This window comes from Symphalangus syndactylus, chromosome 8, assembly GCF_028878055.3.
Source record: "Symphalangus syndactylus isolate Jambi chromosome 8, NHGRI_mSymSyn1-v2.1_pri, whole genome shotgun sequence".
NCBI lineage: Eukaryota > Metazoa > Chordata > Mammalia > Primates > Hylobatidae > Symphalangus > Symphalangus syndactylus.
The window spans coordinates 114588894-114602956 of NC_072430.2; the positions used below are offsets into that span (position 1 = coordinate 114588894).

At 34.7% G+C, this 14063-nt stretch overlaps 1 protein-coding gene and 1 long non-coding RNA gene across 2 annotated transcripts in view; one reads left to right on the top strand and one right to left on the bottom strand.

Annotated features, from left to right (window-relative positions):
- Window positions 1-14063, bottom strand: part of KANSL1L (KAT8 regulatory NSL complex subunit 1 like) — a 157646-nt gene that overhangs the window by 17237 nt on the left and 126346 nt on the right. The window contains 2 exon segments of the mRNA XM_055290472.2: window positions 2484-2591; window positions 5982-6147. Of these exon segments, the coding sequence (XP_055146447.1) occupies window positions 2484-2591; window positions 5982-6147 (274 nt within the window).
- On the top strand, window positions 2552-6547 carry LOC134737471 (uncharacterized). Its single transcript, XR_010122407.1, has 2 exons — window positions 2552-2613; window positions 6487-6547. It is a non-coding gene; the product is annotated as an uncharacterized lncRNA (long non-coding RNA).

Here is a 14063-nt window from a genome sequence, read left to right on the forward strand (position 1 = left end):
ACATTGCATTTGGTTGATATAACAATAAATATTTCTACATGGCTATAATTGTAACAGACATAGAAGTAAAATATTTTTATCCTTTTATATCACAACATTCTTTGATAAGTAAGTTTCCACCCTTATATGAACTTTTAAGATATTTTTTAAGGCTGTATATTCCACTGTAGTGTATTTAACCATATCCCTATTATGCTTTTCAAGTTGTTGCTAATTTTTCATTATCACAAAAACATGTTAAGATGAATATAGTTGTGAAAAAAGGTTTCATATTTAGGATTAGACTACATTCTTGGAAATAGAATAATTGGGTCAGAATGCAGGGTTAACAATCCAGTAAACCTTTACTGGGAATAGGTACAAAAGCAAACAAGGGAGTTTTTAAGCCACACTGAACTTATAAAAAAATACATAGTTTAAATGCCTTGTAATGCATTTTGCAGAGCTCCCCAAAAGGCTTGTATCAATTCTTAATATCCAAGATATTTGAGGGTGCTATTTTTACTATAGTTGTGCCAAAATTGATGATAATGTTTAAAATCATTAATGTTACAGACAAAAGTAGTAAATATTTGCATAGTGTCTGACTATAAGCTCAGTTAATATTATTTTCATTATTATCATCAAGTACACTTACTTTTTCTTGTTATTCTTTTAAGACATTCATTTTTAACATTTAACTTTTTAATCCAACTGAAATGTATTTTAATGTTCATCCACCTTAAATTTGTCTTAAAGTTTATGTTTATGAGTTAGTGATCTCAGTTTTTAATTCTTCCAAAGAGTCGTTATTTAATGCCTTTGATTACAAAGGAAACTTAGTTATATAGAGCATGGCTCCAAGCCAGACTGCTTGGGTTTGAATTCTAGCTCTTCTATTACTCAACTGTAATTTGGGGAAGATTAGTCAAGGAGAATAGTAATACCTACCTTACAGAATTATACAGACTTAAATAATTAAGTAATATAAAGCCCTTCAACCAGTGCTGACATATAAATGATGCTTCATAAGAATTTGTTGTTGTTGTCATTATTATTTATTGACTAAGCCATTTTTTCAACATGGTAGGAAATACCACCTTCTGTCTCTAGGCTTTTTTTAGGCTCCCTTGATCTGCCTTCTATCAGAACCACCATGTTTTAGTCATTAGAACTTCATAGTCCTGCTATTAATCTTCTAAAAATGTAATTGGCTATTCTTCAACATTTTCTGTCTGAGATAAACTTCCAGAGTAACTTCGTTCCAATAATACCTCTGATTCTGACTAGGATTATATTCTACTTGTAAATTAATTTGGGGAAAATTGACAACTTTAGTTATGATACTGTCTTCTGACAGGAACAGGATATTTCTCTCCATATGGGAATGTCCTCATGTTTCTCACCGAACTTTTGAAGTAGTCCTCATGTAGGTACTTGTTAAGTTTGATTAAAAATACTTTATATTTTCATTGTCAATATGTCTAACAGAATTTATTCCTTTACATAGCCTATCTAGTTACTATTGGTACTTATAAAAGCTGCTGATTTTTATAAATTTATTTTATAATAAGACCCCAGTTCTAACAGGTATTCCTTTGACTCGAGTTTTTGAGGTAGATTATTTCATGTAGAAATAATTTATCTTAAATTTATATGACTTTTCTGATGTTTAGATTTTAACTTTGTAGATAATCAAAATATGTTGTTTTCTTTCTTCTTCTAATTGCTTCCAAGCATAGAACTCACCCACATTTACAGAACTCATAAACATTTCATTATAATTTCCTCAAGTTTTATTTTGTAGTTTTAATGTTTTATGTACAATTCTTGGAATTAACAAGAACTTATTCTGATTCATAGCATTAAATGAGTATGTAAAAGAATTTTACTGGGAAAGACTCTCTCCATGAGAACCAATGGTTCTCCACTTTCCCACTGATACACAGTTCTTCCCTGATATATAATCAACTATAGAGTTTACTTCATTGATCTATTTTCTTAAATATAAACAAAATAGAATCTACATTATTATAGATTTTCATCATGTTTCCATATGTGCTTGGGCTAGATTTTCTCTAAACTTTTTATAATAACCCCTTTTATATTTTCCCCTGTTTAGTCTTCCCATTGTGCTTTAGAATTATTTTAAGTTAAACAAATTCTATAAGAACTTCGAGTTACATTACATTAATCATATGAACTATAAGGAAGAATTTATATCTATTGATCTTACCATACAGAAATGCTGTTTCTCCACATTTATTTAAATTTTTATTATATTTATCAGTAATAGTTCATAACTACAATTCAATAGGTATCGCACATTTCATGTTAAGATTGTTCTTGTATTTTATGTGTACATGATTTGTAAAAAGTGAGTATTAAAAATTAAGGATTTTCATTTATTCTTTTCTTAAATTTTATTTCCTTAGAATGCAAAAATAGTAGGTATAAAGACATAAAAAGGCATATAGAGTACAAGAACTGTAAATGTGACATACCAGGTGATGGAGATATGATATATTCATCTACAAATTTATTTTCAGCAAGATTGCCTTTTATTTCAGTCTTTTTTAACAGTGTTTCAAAGTGAAAATGAAGAGGCACATCTGGAAAAATAAAGTAAAAAAGGTATTTTCAAATACCACTCTTTGTAATACTAGGATTACAGATTGTAACATTAAAATTGCTTTCTTTCTATAAATAGCACATAAGCTTAAGAAAATAAGCAAAAGTTTGAAATGTAACAACTATCGGAAGTGACAAAATACTCTTTCCAAGCGTGTTGGTAGCAGTATTTTAGAAATTACTGGTTAGGTGCACTTAACCAACAAATTAAAAATCTAACAGAGAAACAACTTCATGAACTTCCTAAAATAGTACATAAGATGAACAGTAATTATAAGTATTAATAAATACTATTCACAGATGAATGGAAACAAATATACCCAAGAAGTCTTTAAGAAAACCTACACCCAAATCTGGCTGACTCTAAATCCATTCCATCCCATCCCTACAAACTTTGCATTTGAAATAATGAAGTTTCCAAAAAATTACATGCTTTTAACTTCTTGGGAGAAAACCACTATAAGTTAGATGCAACCTTTTATGAAAACATCAAAGTTCATATTCCCTTAATTTACCATATTATATATCACAATGAATATACTTTTATAAAGATTAAAACCTATTGACAAGCTAGTTTTGTTTTTAAATAGTGGCTTGGAGACTTTCAGTTCACTGTTTATATTCTGTACTCACAACCAAAGAGGAGTTAAGCAATGAAGTAGTTATGCTTCACATTTACTAAAGGTTTTTTCTTCCGGCCAAGAATGAAAAAACAAAATCATCTTAAAAAGCATTTATTAAGAGACACCTAACTTTTCCTTGAGAACATATTTTATAAAGCAGTTGATAATAATGAAAATTTGGCTATTGAAAGAAGGTACTTTAAGGAAACTCATTTGAATACATAAATGAGGATAGACCTGGGAAGGGCCTTGATTTTTTATTTGTTTTTATTCTTGAGACAGGGACTGGCTCTGTTGCCCAGGCTGGAGTGCAGTAGCATGATTCTGGCCCACTACATTCTCAATCTCCTGGGCTCAAGCAATCCTCCCACCTCAGCCTCTCAAGTAGCTGAGACTACAGGTGCACACCTCCATGCCTGGCTAATTAGAAAATTTTTTTCTTTAGAGACAAAGTCTTATTATGTTCACAGGCTGGTCTTGAACTCTTGAGCTCAAGCAGTCCTCCCACCTCATCCTCCCAAAGTGTTGGGATTACAAGCATGAGCCACTATGCCCACCTGGCTGGGTCTGGATTTTAAACAGAAAAAAATGATCTCTTCTTCAAATGATGTATCTTAGTGGCAGATCCATACTCAAGTGTGGAAAAATATGCAAAACAAAAACTAGTTCATGAGTATCATCATGGAGTTTGTACCAAGGGACAGAGGTAAGATGAGTTTGAATCTTGGTATTATGATCATATGAAAATTAGCAAAATGAAAATGGGAATAAAAATTAAATATTCTCCTTTAAAATGCTCCTTAAACATTTCAGGATTCTGATATTTTCCAATTACCTAAACATAAGTTTGTTGCATTTGTTTCTCCAAAGCAATATTATACTTATAAGGAGAGTATCACCAATTCTACCACTGTTCTTTGTGATTTGTGGGAAAACATGATCTAACAAGAAAAGGTCCTTGTTCAGTCTATATGCCTTTCTTAATACCCGCACATGACCTGTCAGCTTTTGTAAAAATATTTCATTGCTTTGAAACATTACCTTTCAGTTGTTTTAAACTAGAATGCAAGTACCTTGAGGGATTCATTTGTATTTATACTCCTAGCATTTATTTAGTACTTACATATAGTAGGTATTGAGATTTTTATTGAATGTAAGAAGGAATGGATATCATGAAATAGTAGATAAACAATCTAATCTCATTTATTAGAGGGGGGAATAAGAGTCTTAGGATAAAGAGTATTTATACCAGCTGTCAGGGTTATATCATCAGAGAAATATATTTGCTAATAAGAAAACAGGCAGTAAAGTAATGGTGAGTGGTTTGGTTCTGGAGAATGACTACCTCAAATCCTGGCTCATCATTTATTAGCCAAGTAATCTTGGATGAGTAGTATCACGAAGCTTAGTTTTCTCATATGTAAGATGAACAGAACGAAGATATCTATTCTCATGCAGTTGTGGGAATTAAACAAGAAAATGTAATGTGCTTAATATATACAGGGCTCAGTATATGCTAAGACTAAATGTTAGCTACATTATTGTTATATGGATTATTATTTTGTCATATTATTAAGGTTTCCTCAAATATAGAATAAAATAGTTCTTGTTAAAAACTTAAGGTAATGGTGTAGCTAAGAAACCACTCTACTACTGATAAAAACTAAATTGAGATTCAGGGCAGGGGGACAGGTTCAAAACATGGCGCTTTACAAATAGATCAGTCCCTTGATTTTGAGAATTTAAAAGACCATCAGAATCATAAGCCGAAAATGGAACAAAAGCTAAGTTGAGATATCCCCCAGTAAAGAGAAGAACTGGAGATAACCAATGGGAGGGATGTTTTCTTTCTCCCCTAAATATTTACTTTAGTTCCAATATAGACAAGAGTGTAAAGGTTCCACAAAAATCAAGAACTGAAAATTTAAAACCACCTAGAGTAATCCTAGCATTTTTGGGAGGTTAAGGTGGGACAATCACTTGAGGCTAGAAGTTCAAGACCAGCCTGGGCAATATAGTGAGACCCCATCTCTACAAAAAAATTTAAAAATTAGCTGGGTGTGGTGTCATGCACCCAAGTAGTTCCAGCTACTTGGGAGGCTGAGGTGGGAGGATTACTTGAGCCCAGGAGGTCAAGGCTGCAATGAGCTATGTTCACACCACTATACTCCAGCCTGTGCAACAGTGCAAGACTCTGTCTCCAAAAAAAAAAAAAAAAAACACTTCAGAGATGTAAGGATGTATAAGCCTCATTTACTCAGTTACAGAGTACAGATACTCTTGAGGTTGACTACACTTATAGGTACGCAGTTTTCTTTCCTCTGCATTGAGAAATTCAATGCAGATTATAAACGGAGAAGTATTTTATGACAGGGAAACCTCCATGTATAACAGCACATTAGAAAAAGAACACTGAATTACCGTTACTCAGAAACATCTCAACAGCACAGCCATGTTACCAATAAAATGCTCAAAATTTAACAGGATAAAAACCTAGTAATTTCCCAAAGTAAATCAAGTTGGTTTAGAAGGAATTAAAGAATCAACTTACACAGATAGAACATTAACCATGCATGTGACTAGATTAATTCCTCTACAACAAATTTAATTCTCAAGGCATTGCCTAGTTCTAATATCTACTGGAAAAAAAATTGATAAAATAAGATTTTATTAGATTCTCTGTATTTAGAGGATTAGATTTCAGTATAGAAAACATCGTTACTTAGAAATTGTTACAAGGAGGCTTACCTGATGGCAATGATAGAACAGAATGGAAAGAGGAATCTAACTCTGATACATGTTCTCTTAATAGGTAAGACTCCGAATTGTGTTCATAGCTACTCCAAGTTGAAGCTGATTGCAGGCAAGGCATTTGTGTAGTATTTAAAAATGTTGTTTCTTTTGAAGGCAAAGTCTGCAAGGAAAAACCGTATTAGAATATCACAGCCAAAGCATCCGTAAATGGCATATCTCTACATTTATTTAGGTTATCTTTAAAATTTTCCAATTCTACGAAAGTTTTACAAATATTTTGCTAGATGTTTTCCCAATTAACTTTAACATTTATTAATTCAATCATAAAAGGGATGTAAAAATATAATTAACTTTTTTATATTGAATGTATTCTACAACTTTGCTATAAACTTTCTTTTTCTAATAATATATAGCTTCTTCTAGTCTTTGATTATCTAAACATACTAGCTGGGAATGATAACTGTAGTTTTTTTCTTTCAATCCTACTATTTTTTTTTAGGGAGTTCCAACCATGATGGATGGGTTCACCAATTCAATAATGAATAAACATGATCAAAGGAGACATTTGTGTTTTGTTCCTGATTGTAATGGGAATGCTTTTAATTTATCAGAATAAGAATGATATGGATTGCAGGGTTTTTTTTTTTTTTTTTTAGGGGGGTATGGTTCGTTATCAGAATATATTCCTAGCTTGCCAAAGGAACTTGAAAAAAATATATTAATGTTGAATTTAATCATATGCTTTTTTTGAACCTAATAAAATGATTACATGACTTTTCTTCTGTACTCTATTAAAGTGACAAATTGCATTAACAGATTTTATTTTTTATTTTTTTTTTTGAGACAGTCTCGCTCTGTTGCTCAGACTAGAGTGCAGTGGCAGGATCTCGGCTCACTGCAACTTCTGCCTCCCGGGTTCAAGCGATTCTCCTGCCTCAGCCTCCTGAGTAGCTGGGATTACAGGCACGTGCCACTGCGCCCAGCTACTTTTTGTATTTTTAGTGGAGACAGGGCTTCACCAGTTGGCCAGGCTGGTCTGGAACTCCTGACCTCAAGTGATCCAGCCTGCCTCCATCTTCCAAAGTTCTGGGATTACAGGCATGAGTCATTGCACCCGGCCACATTAACCGATTTTTAACATGTCAAACCAAGCTAAGGTTATTCTTGAAGAATCCTGCTAGGAGTTTATCAAGTTTATTAACCTCTTCAAGGAGCCAGTAACTGGACTTGTTCACTTTCTATATTGTCTGCATGTTTTACATTTTATTGATTCCTACTTTGCTTTAAGATTAATCAAATATTTTCTTAAATTTTTCCCATCTCTTAATTTTAATGTATTCATTCTTTTACTTTCTTTTAGTGGTTTCCATAGAGGTTACAATGTGCATCCTTAGCCAGCTGGCTTTTACAGTATAATACAAATTATTCCTTTTACCATTTCCCTGGAAATACTAGGACATTAGAACTCCATTTACTCTCCTGTTTTTGCATTACCATTGTTAGGCATTTTAATTCTACATATACTTATGACCCCATAGTATATTGGTATTATTGTTTGTATCATCAACATTCATGAATACCACCCATATATTTATCTCGTCTCATTGCTCATAGCTCTTTCCTACAATTCCCTACTTCCATGTGGGATCATATTACTTCTCCCTTTGCTACTATCATAATGTAGGTTTGCTTTCTCCGAATTCTCTCAGTTTTTACTTGTCTGAAACATTTGCATCTTACCATTTTTAATGATATTTTTATGAATACAGAATTCTGGGTTGGCTTTTTTTTTCAGTACTTTTAAGGATATTTTCATTCTTCTGGTTCTCATTATTTCTGGTGATTAGTTAGCTATAGGTTTTATTATTGACCCCACTTGAAAGTAATGTGCCTTTTTTGCTCTGGCTGCTTTTAATATTTTCTCTGTGTCTTTACTTTTTTAGCAGGCTTACCATAAGATTCTGTCTTGGTCCATTCAGACTGCTATAACAAAATATCATAGACTAGGTAAATAATAGAAATTTACTTCTCACAGTTCTGGGGACTAAAAAGTACTAGATCAAAGTGCTGGCAGATTTAGTGTCTGACAAAGGTCTACTTTCTCACTGATAAGATGGCTGTAACTTCACATGATGGAAGGAAGAGCTTTCTGGGGTTCCTTTTATAAGGGCACTAATTCCATTAATGACCTCATGACCTAATAACTTCCCAAAGGCCCTATCCAAATAACATCACATTGGGAATTAGGTTTCTACATATGAGTTTTGGGGGAGACTCATTCAGTCTATAGCATTGCACTCAAGCCCCCCAAAATACATGTCCTTCTCACATGCAAAATATTTCATTCCATCCCAGCAGCCCAAAAATCTTAACTCATTCCAGCATCAACTAAAAAATTCCAAAGTCCAAAATCTCATCTAAATATCATCTAAATCAGATATGAGTGAGACTCAAGGTATACACTTCATCCTGAGGCAAATTGCTTTCCACCTGTGAACCTCTAAAACCAACATGTTATGTGCTTCCAAAATACTATGGTGGGAGAGGCATAGGATAGATATTCCTATTCCAAAATAAAGGAATAGGAAAGAAGAAAGAAATAACAGGTTGTGAGCAAACCAACCCAACAGGGCAAATTCCATTAAACCTGAAGTCTCCAGAATAACCTTCTTCTGCTTGATGCTTTGCCTTCCAGACCCAGTAGGCTATGGTCCTATCTCCACAGCTATTGGCTGGAGTCCCAAGCTTGTGGCTCTTCCAGGTGGTTATTCTGCCTCTGCCATTGAAGGTGACTTGGGGTCAAGGGCCTGTGGCTCTCCTAGGCTAGAATCATGCACCAGTGGCTTTGCCACGCATAGCCTAAGCCATGGCTCCCTAAGTGTTGGCAGAGACTGTGTAGACACCACCAAAATCTACCACCTGTGCTGCCTACAGGGTTGGCTGGCCATCACAGCCTAAACTATATCAGGCCCACCAGAGCCACACTTTAGAGAAGCCAGTGGTGGGGAGCAGAACCCATAATGTAAGGTTCTGTTGGGCAGTGCATGCTGAGAGGTCTCACAGGCTCAGGTGGCTCCATATTTGAAACTTCTTTGCCCGAAGGGACTTTGCATTCTGGGCCTATGCTGGGAGGGGCAGCCTCCATTATCTCTAAATTGCCTTCAGGGCCATTCTTCTATTGTCTTCTGTTGTCTTGGAGAATATCTCCTGGCTTCTGTAGAGAGGGCTCTACTCTCTTTATCAAAAGGCTCCTTGGCCATACACTCAGTGTTTTCTCCAAAGCAGGCTTTCTCTTTCTTTACAATATGAATAGGCTAAGACTTTTCCAAATCTTTAAGTTCTGCTTTCTTTTTGATTAACAGTTCCTCTTGTAGTCATTTCTTCTGGCATTCTATCATAAGCAGTCAGAAGGAGGAACCAGGTTGGTCCTTCAGCAATTTTCTAAGAGATTTTTTCAGCCAAATAATCAATTTCATTGCTTGCAATTTCTACCTTCCACAAGACACTAGAACATGAATACAATTTCGCCAAGCTCTTTGCCACTTTATAACAAGGATTACTTTTCCTCTAGTTTCCAATAATATGTTCCTCATTTCTATCTGAGGTTTTATCTGAATGGCCTTAACATCCATGTATCTACCAACATTCTGTTCAGGGATTATTTAGGCATTCTCTAAGAAGATGGAGGCTTTCTCCAAAATGCTCCTTTTTTCTTTCTGAGCCCTCATTAGAATCACTTTTAAAGATCCAGTCACAACAATGTAGGTGTTTTCTAGCATGCACCTCAAAACTCTTCCACCTCTATCCATTACCCAGTTCCACATTTTCAGGCATTCATTACAGCAGCACTCCCATTTCTCAGTACCAAAATCTGTGTTAGTCATGACTTTCCAGAAAATCAGAACTGAGAAAAAGAGAAAAAAATTTATTATAGGAATTGGCTCATGCAATTATGTAGGTCAAGAAGTCCCATCATCTGCCTTCTGCAGGAAAACTGATAGTGTTAACTCAGAATCGAAAGGCCTGAGAATCAGGAGAGCTAATGGTGTAAATCCTAGTCTGAGTTCAAACGCCTGAAAATCAGGAGGCCAATGATGTTTAAGTCCAAGTCCAAAGGCCTGAGTACCAGGAGTGTCAATGTCCAAGGGCAGGAGAATATATGCCAGCTCAAACAGAGATGGCAAATTTAGCCTTTCTCCACCTTTTTGTTCTAGTCATCCCCTCAACAGATTGAATCATGGTCACTTGCATTGGTGAAGATAATCTTTATTTAGCCTAAAAATTCAAATGCTAATCTCCTCTGGAAACACCCTCACCCTATCTGACCATCCTTTATCCCAGTCAAATTGACACATAAAATTAACCATCACATATGCCTTCATGTAGTTTCCATGTATTTGTTCTCTTGGAGGTTCACAGAATTTCTTGAGTCTATGGGTTGATGACCTTTATTAGTTTCAGGGATATTATTATTTTTCAAATGTTACTTCTGCCTTATTCTTTCTCCTTTTTTCTAGGCTCCAATAACATATATGGATTTTTTTTTCATCTAGTCATACATTTCTCTATTTTTGTGTATTTTTTCTTTATCTCTGTGCTTCCATTTTAGTGTTTTCTATTAATTAGTCTTTCAGTACACTAATTTTATCTTCTGCTCCACCTAATTTGTAGTTAAATTTATCTGGTGAGGCATTAATTCCTCATGTTGTGTTTTCAGTTTGAGAATGTTTATATAATTCTTTTTAAAAAAAGGATTCTAATTATCTGGTGAAATCATGTGTTTTCTTCTACCTGTTCTCTATTTTTTTTAAATATATGAATTATATGAACACAATTTAGCCAAGCTCTTTGCCACTTTATAACAAGGATCACTTTTCCTCTAGTTTCCAATAACATGTTCCTCATTTCCATCTGACGTTTTATCACAATGGCTTTAATGTCCATATTTCTACTAACTCTCTGTTCAGGATTATTTAGGCATTCTCTAAATAAAATGCATTTAAAGGCATTCCTTTTAAATAATCATTTAATAGTCTTTCCCATCTAAATCCAGTATCAGAATCACTTGAGTATCTGTCTCTATTGTCTGTTTTTCCTCTTGAATTTTGGTCATGGTAGTCCTTTTCACCATGCCTACTAATCTTTGATTCAATGACAGATGGTATGTTTTAAAAACCACATAGTTTCCAAAGGATGTGATCTTTCTCTAGTGGGGGTTCTCTCTCCCCACTACTAACTAGATAAAATAGAGACTTCTCTCCTTAATCTGAGAGTATGAGCAGTTAAATCTGGGTTGCAGCCCTAGTATGATTCATACATATGATTTGCCCCTCAAGGTTTTCAACCAAATATTTGATTTATTTTACAGAATTATCCCCAGTCATCCAGACCTCTAATCTTAAGAGTATACTGAACAATGCCACCCTGCTTATAAGGGACTTTTGCCATTTGTGTGTTAAGCATCCTGCTCTGTGCAGCCTCAGTATTCAGCAAATGTTGTGAGGAAAAACATTGGTCAAAAATGCTCTGAAGTGAAAACTGGCCATGTGCTTCATGCCTCCTAAAACATCACCAAAAGCATCCCCATAACTATCATTACTGGCATTTGCATCAAATTTAAAAATTCCTGCCAGAGCTTCAGGGTAATAGTGGTTGCAGAAGCCAGCTTCTGGAGACCTAAGTTAGACTTTCTCCTCTAACCTTTATTTTTATTAATACTTTTTTCATATTTTCCATTTATTATTTCTCTCTGTGCTGTCTTTTGTGTAATTTTATTGAGCTTGATCTTTCAACGCAATTCTGTCTTTAGCTCTGTCTATACACTTTTTAATGATATTAGCAATTTTCTGATGTATTTTCCTTAAAAAAATAAACTTACTTATTTTTACATTTTGTATGGATAATTCTAATATTTGAAATTATTTTGTAGGAATATGTGTGTGTATATATATATACACACATATATATATACACACACATATATATACACACTTTAGAGAGATTTTGTATATTCATACATATGCATGCATATATTAATACATACGTGTATGGCTTTGTTTTTGTTTGTTCATTTCTACTGACTCTCATCATGTGGCCTTAGTGTTGTGTGTTCTGTGATTTTTTTTTTTTTCTTATTGGGAATTCATTTTTGTTGAAACTATGTTCACGGGATATTTGGAAGCTTCTGTTGAGAGTTTATTCCCCTAGAAAGGATGTCTATTTGTCTGAGCCAGCCATCTAGAACTACTGTTCTAACCTATTTTAAAACCCAATTCTTATCTTCAAAACAAAAACAAAAACACTTCAGTAGCATGATTTCAAACTTCAAAAATAAAAGAGCCCTGACTTATTATAAATTCTATGCAGGCACTCTATTTTCCCTTTTCAACCACAGCCCAAGGCTAAGAAAGGCAAGTTCTCTGCATCTCTGTACAGTAGATCTGAGTTCTAGTTCACCCATTCACAAAGTCTATAGCCTGTCATTGGAGACTATTGGCTTTATGCAGGATTTCTAAAATGACTCCTCACATCTTCCAGGTTTTTGCCTGCAGTCACTCTCAGGAATATCAAATAAAAACTTCTATGGAGTTTAATTGGAAAATATTCATAAGAAAGCTTCAGAATTCAATGGGTCACTTCTTTCTCTGGATTCTTAGTATGTTTCTCTTCCGCCCCCCCGCCACCCACCACACTTCTCTTTCCTCTCTCTTTCTCTTATTCTGAGGATTTTTTTTTTTAACCAGATGATTTATGTATTGTACAAAATATTGTTTATATTTTACATTCTATTTTGTGGTACCTGGAGGTTTTTCTATGGTAACGTTCCTACCATACCACTGGAGTCAGAAGTGCAGAATTGGACCTAGCAACTGAAAGGTCACTCTAACCTTTAAAAAATTGTTTCAGGGAGGCTGAGGTGGGACAATCACTAGAGCCCAGGAGTTTGAGTCCAAAGTGGGCAACATAGTGAAACCCTATCTTTAAAAGAAAAATTTTCTTTCAATAAAATGGTTTTGTTGACTGCCATACTATAGTAGGAAATAAGAAGCTAAAATAAGAAACTAGACATTATAGTGTTTCTCAAGGAATGCAATGTGTGACAGATGATCACAGACACTTTCAAACTTGTTGTGAAAAAAGATATTAAACAATAGCTACACTTGGAGTTGCTATTAAAAAATCAGTTTTGATAGTAGAAAAGGCATTTTCATTTCTGCCCATGAAGGAGAACAGGTATAGGACTGATGTCAAACAACTGTTTTCAGAACTTGAACAATAGGCAGCACATGGGTGTTATCTCTGAGAAATGAACAACAAATGAGGTGATCCTCTAAATCTACCAGTTTGTTGCATGGTGGTATATTCCCAGACTTTGGCACAAAGAATGTAGCTCAAGCAGGGAGTAGTAGTCTAGCTGACTGGCAGAGACAGATGTTTGAGTTGGGGAAGGACAAGGCAGCTGTCATTTGCAGAACAGAATGCCAGAAAAGAAGTTAAGCAGAGAAAGGCTCCAGAAATCCTCACAGGGTGTCTTTCAATCTTTTGCTAAATAATAATCTATGTATGCATAGAGTGAAACAACACCAGGGAAATTTAAAAACAATTAATTCCAGGGGGCAGAAAAAAGGCATAAGAAAAGAACAAAAAACATGGGAAAAATAAAAAACAAATGGCAAGATGGTCAATTTAAACCTAACCCTATCAAAATTACATCAAGTATAAATGGTCTAAGCACTTCTAATTAAAAGGCAGAAACTTCAGATTGGATAAAAAAAGCCACACCCAAATATATAACATCCACAAGAAAACCACTTTAAATATAAAGTAATAGGTAAAAGCAAAAGTATAGAGCAGACATACCACTCAAGCACTAGCCATTAGATTGCTGAAGCAGGTATATAAATATAGTAGTCTCCCTTATCTGCAGGGGATACAGTGGATGCCTAAAACTTTGAAGAGTGGCAGGTGCAGTGGTTCACACCTATAATCCCAGCATTTTGAGAGGCCACGGCAGGAGGACAGCTTGAGCCCAAGGAGTTCAAGACCAGCCTGGGGCAACATAGTGAGACCGTCTCT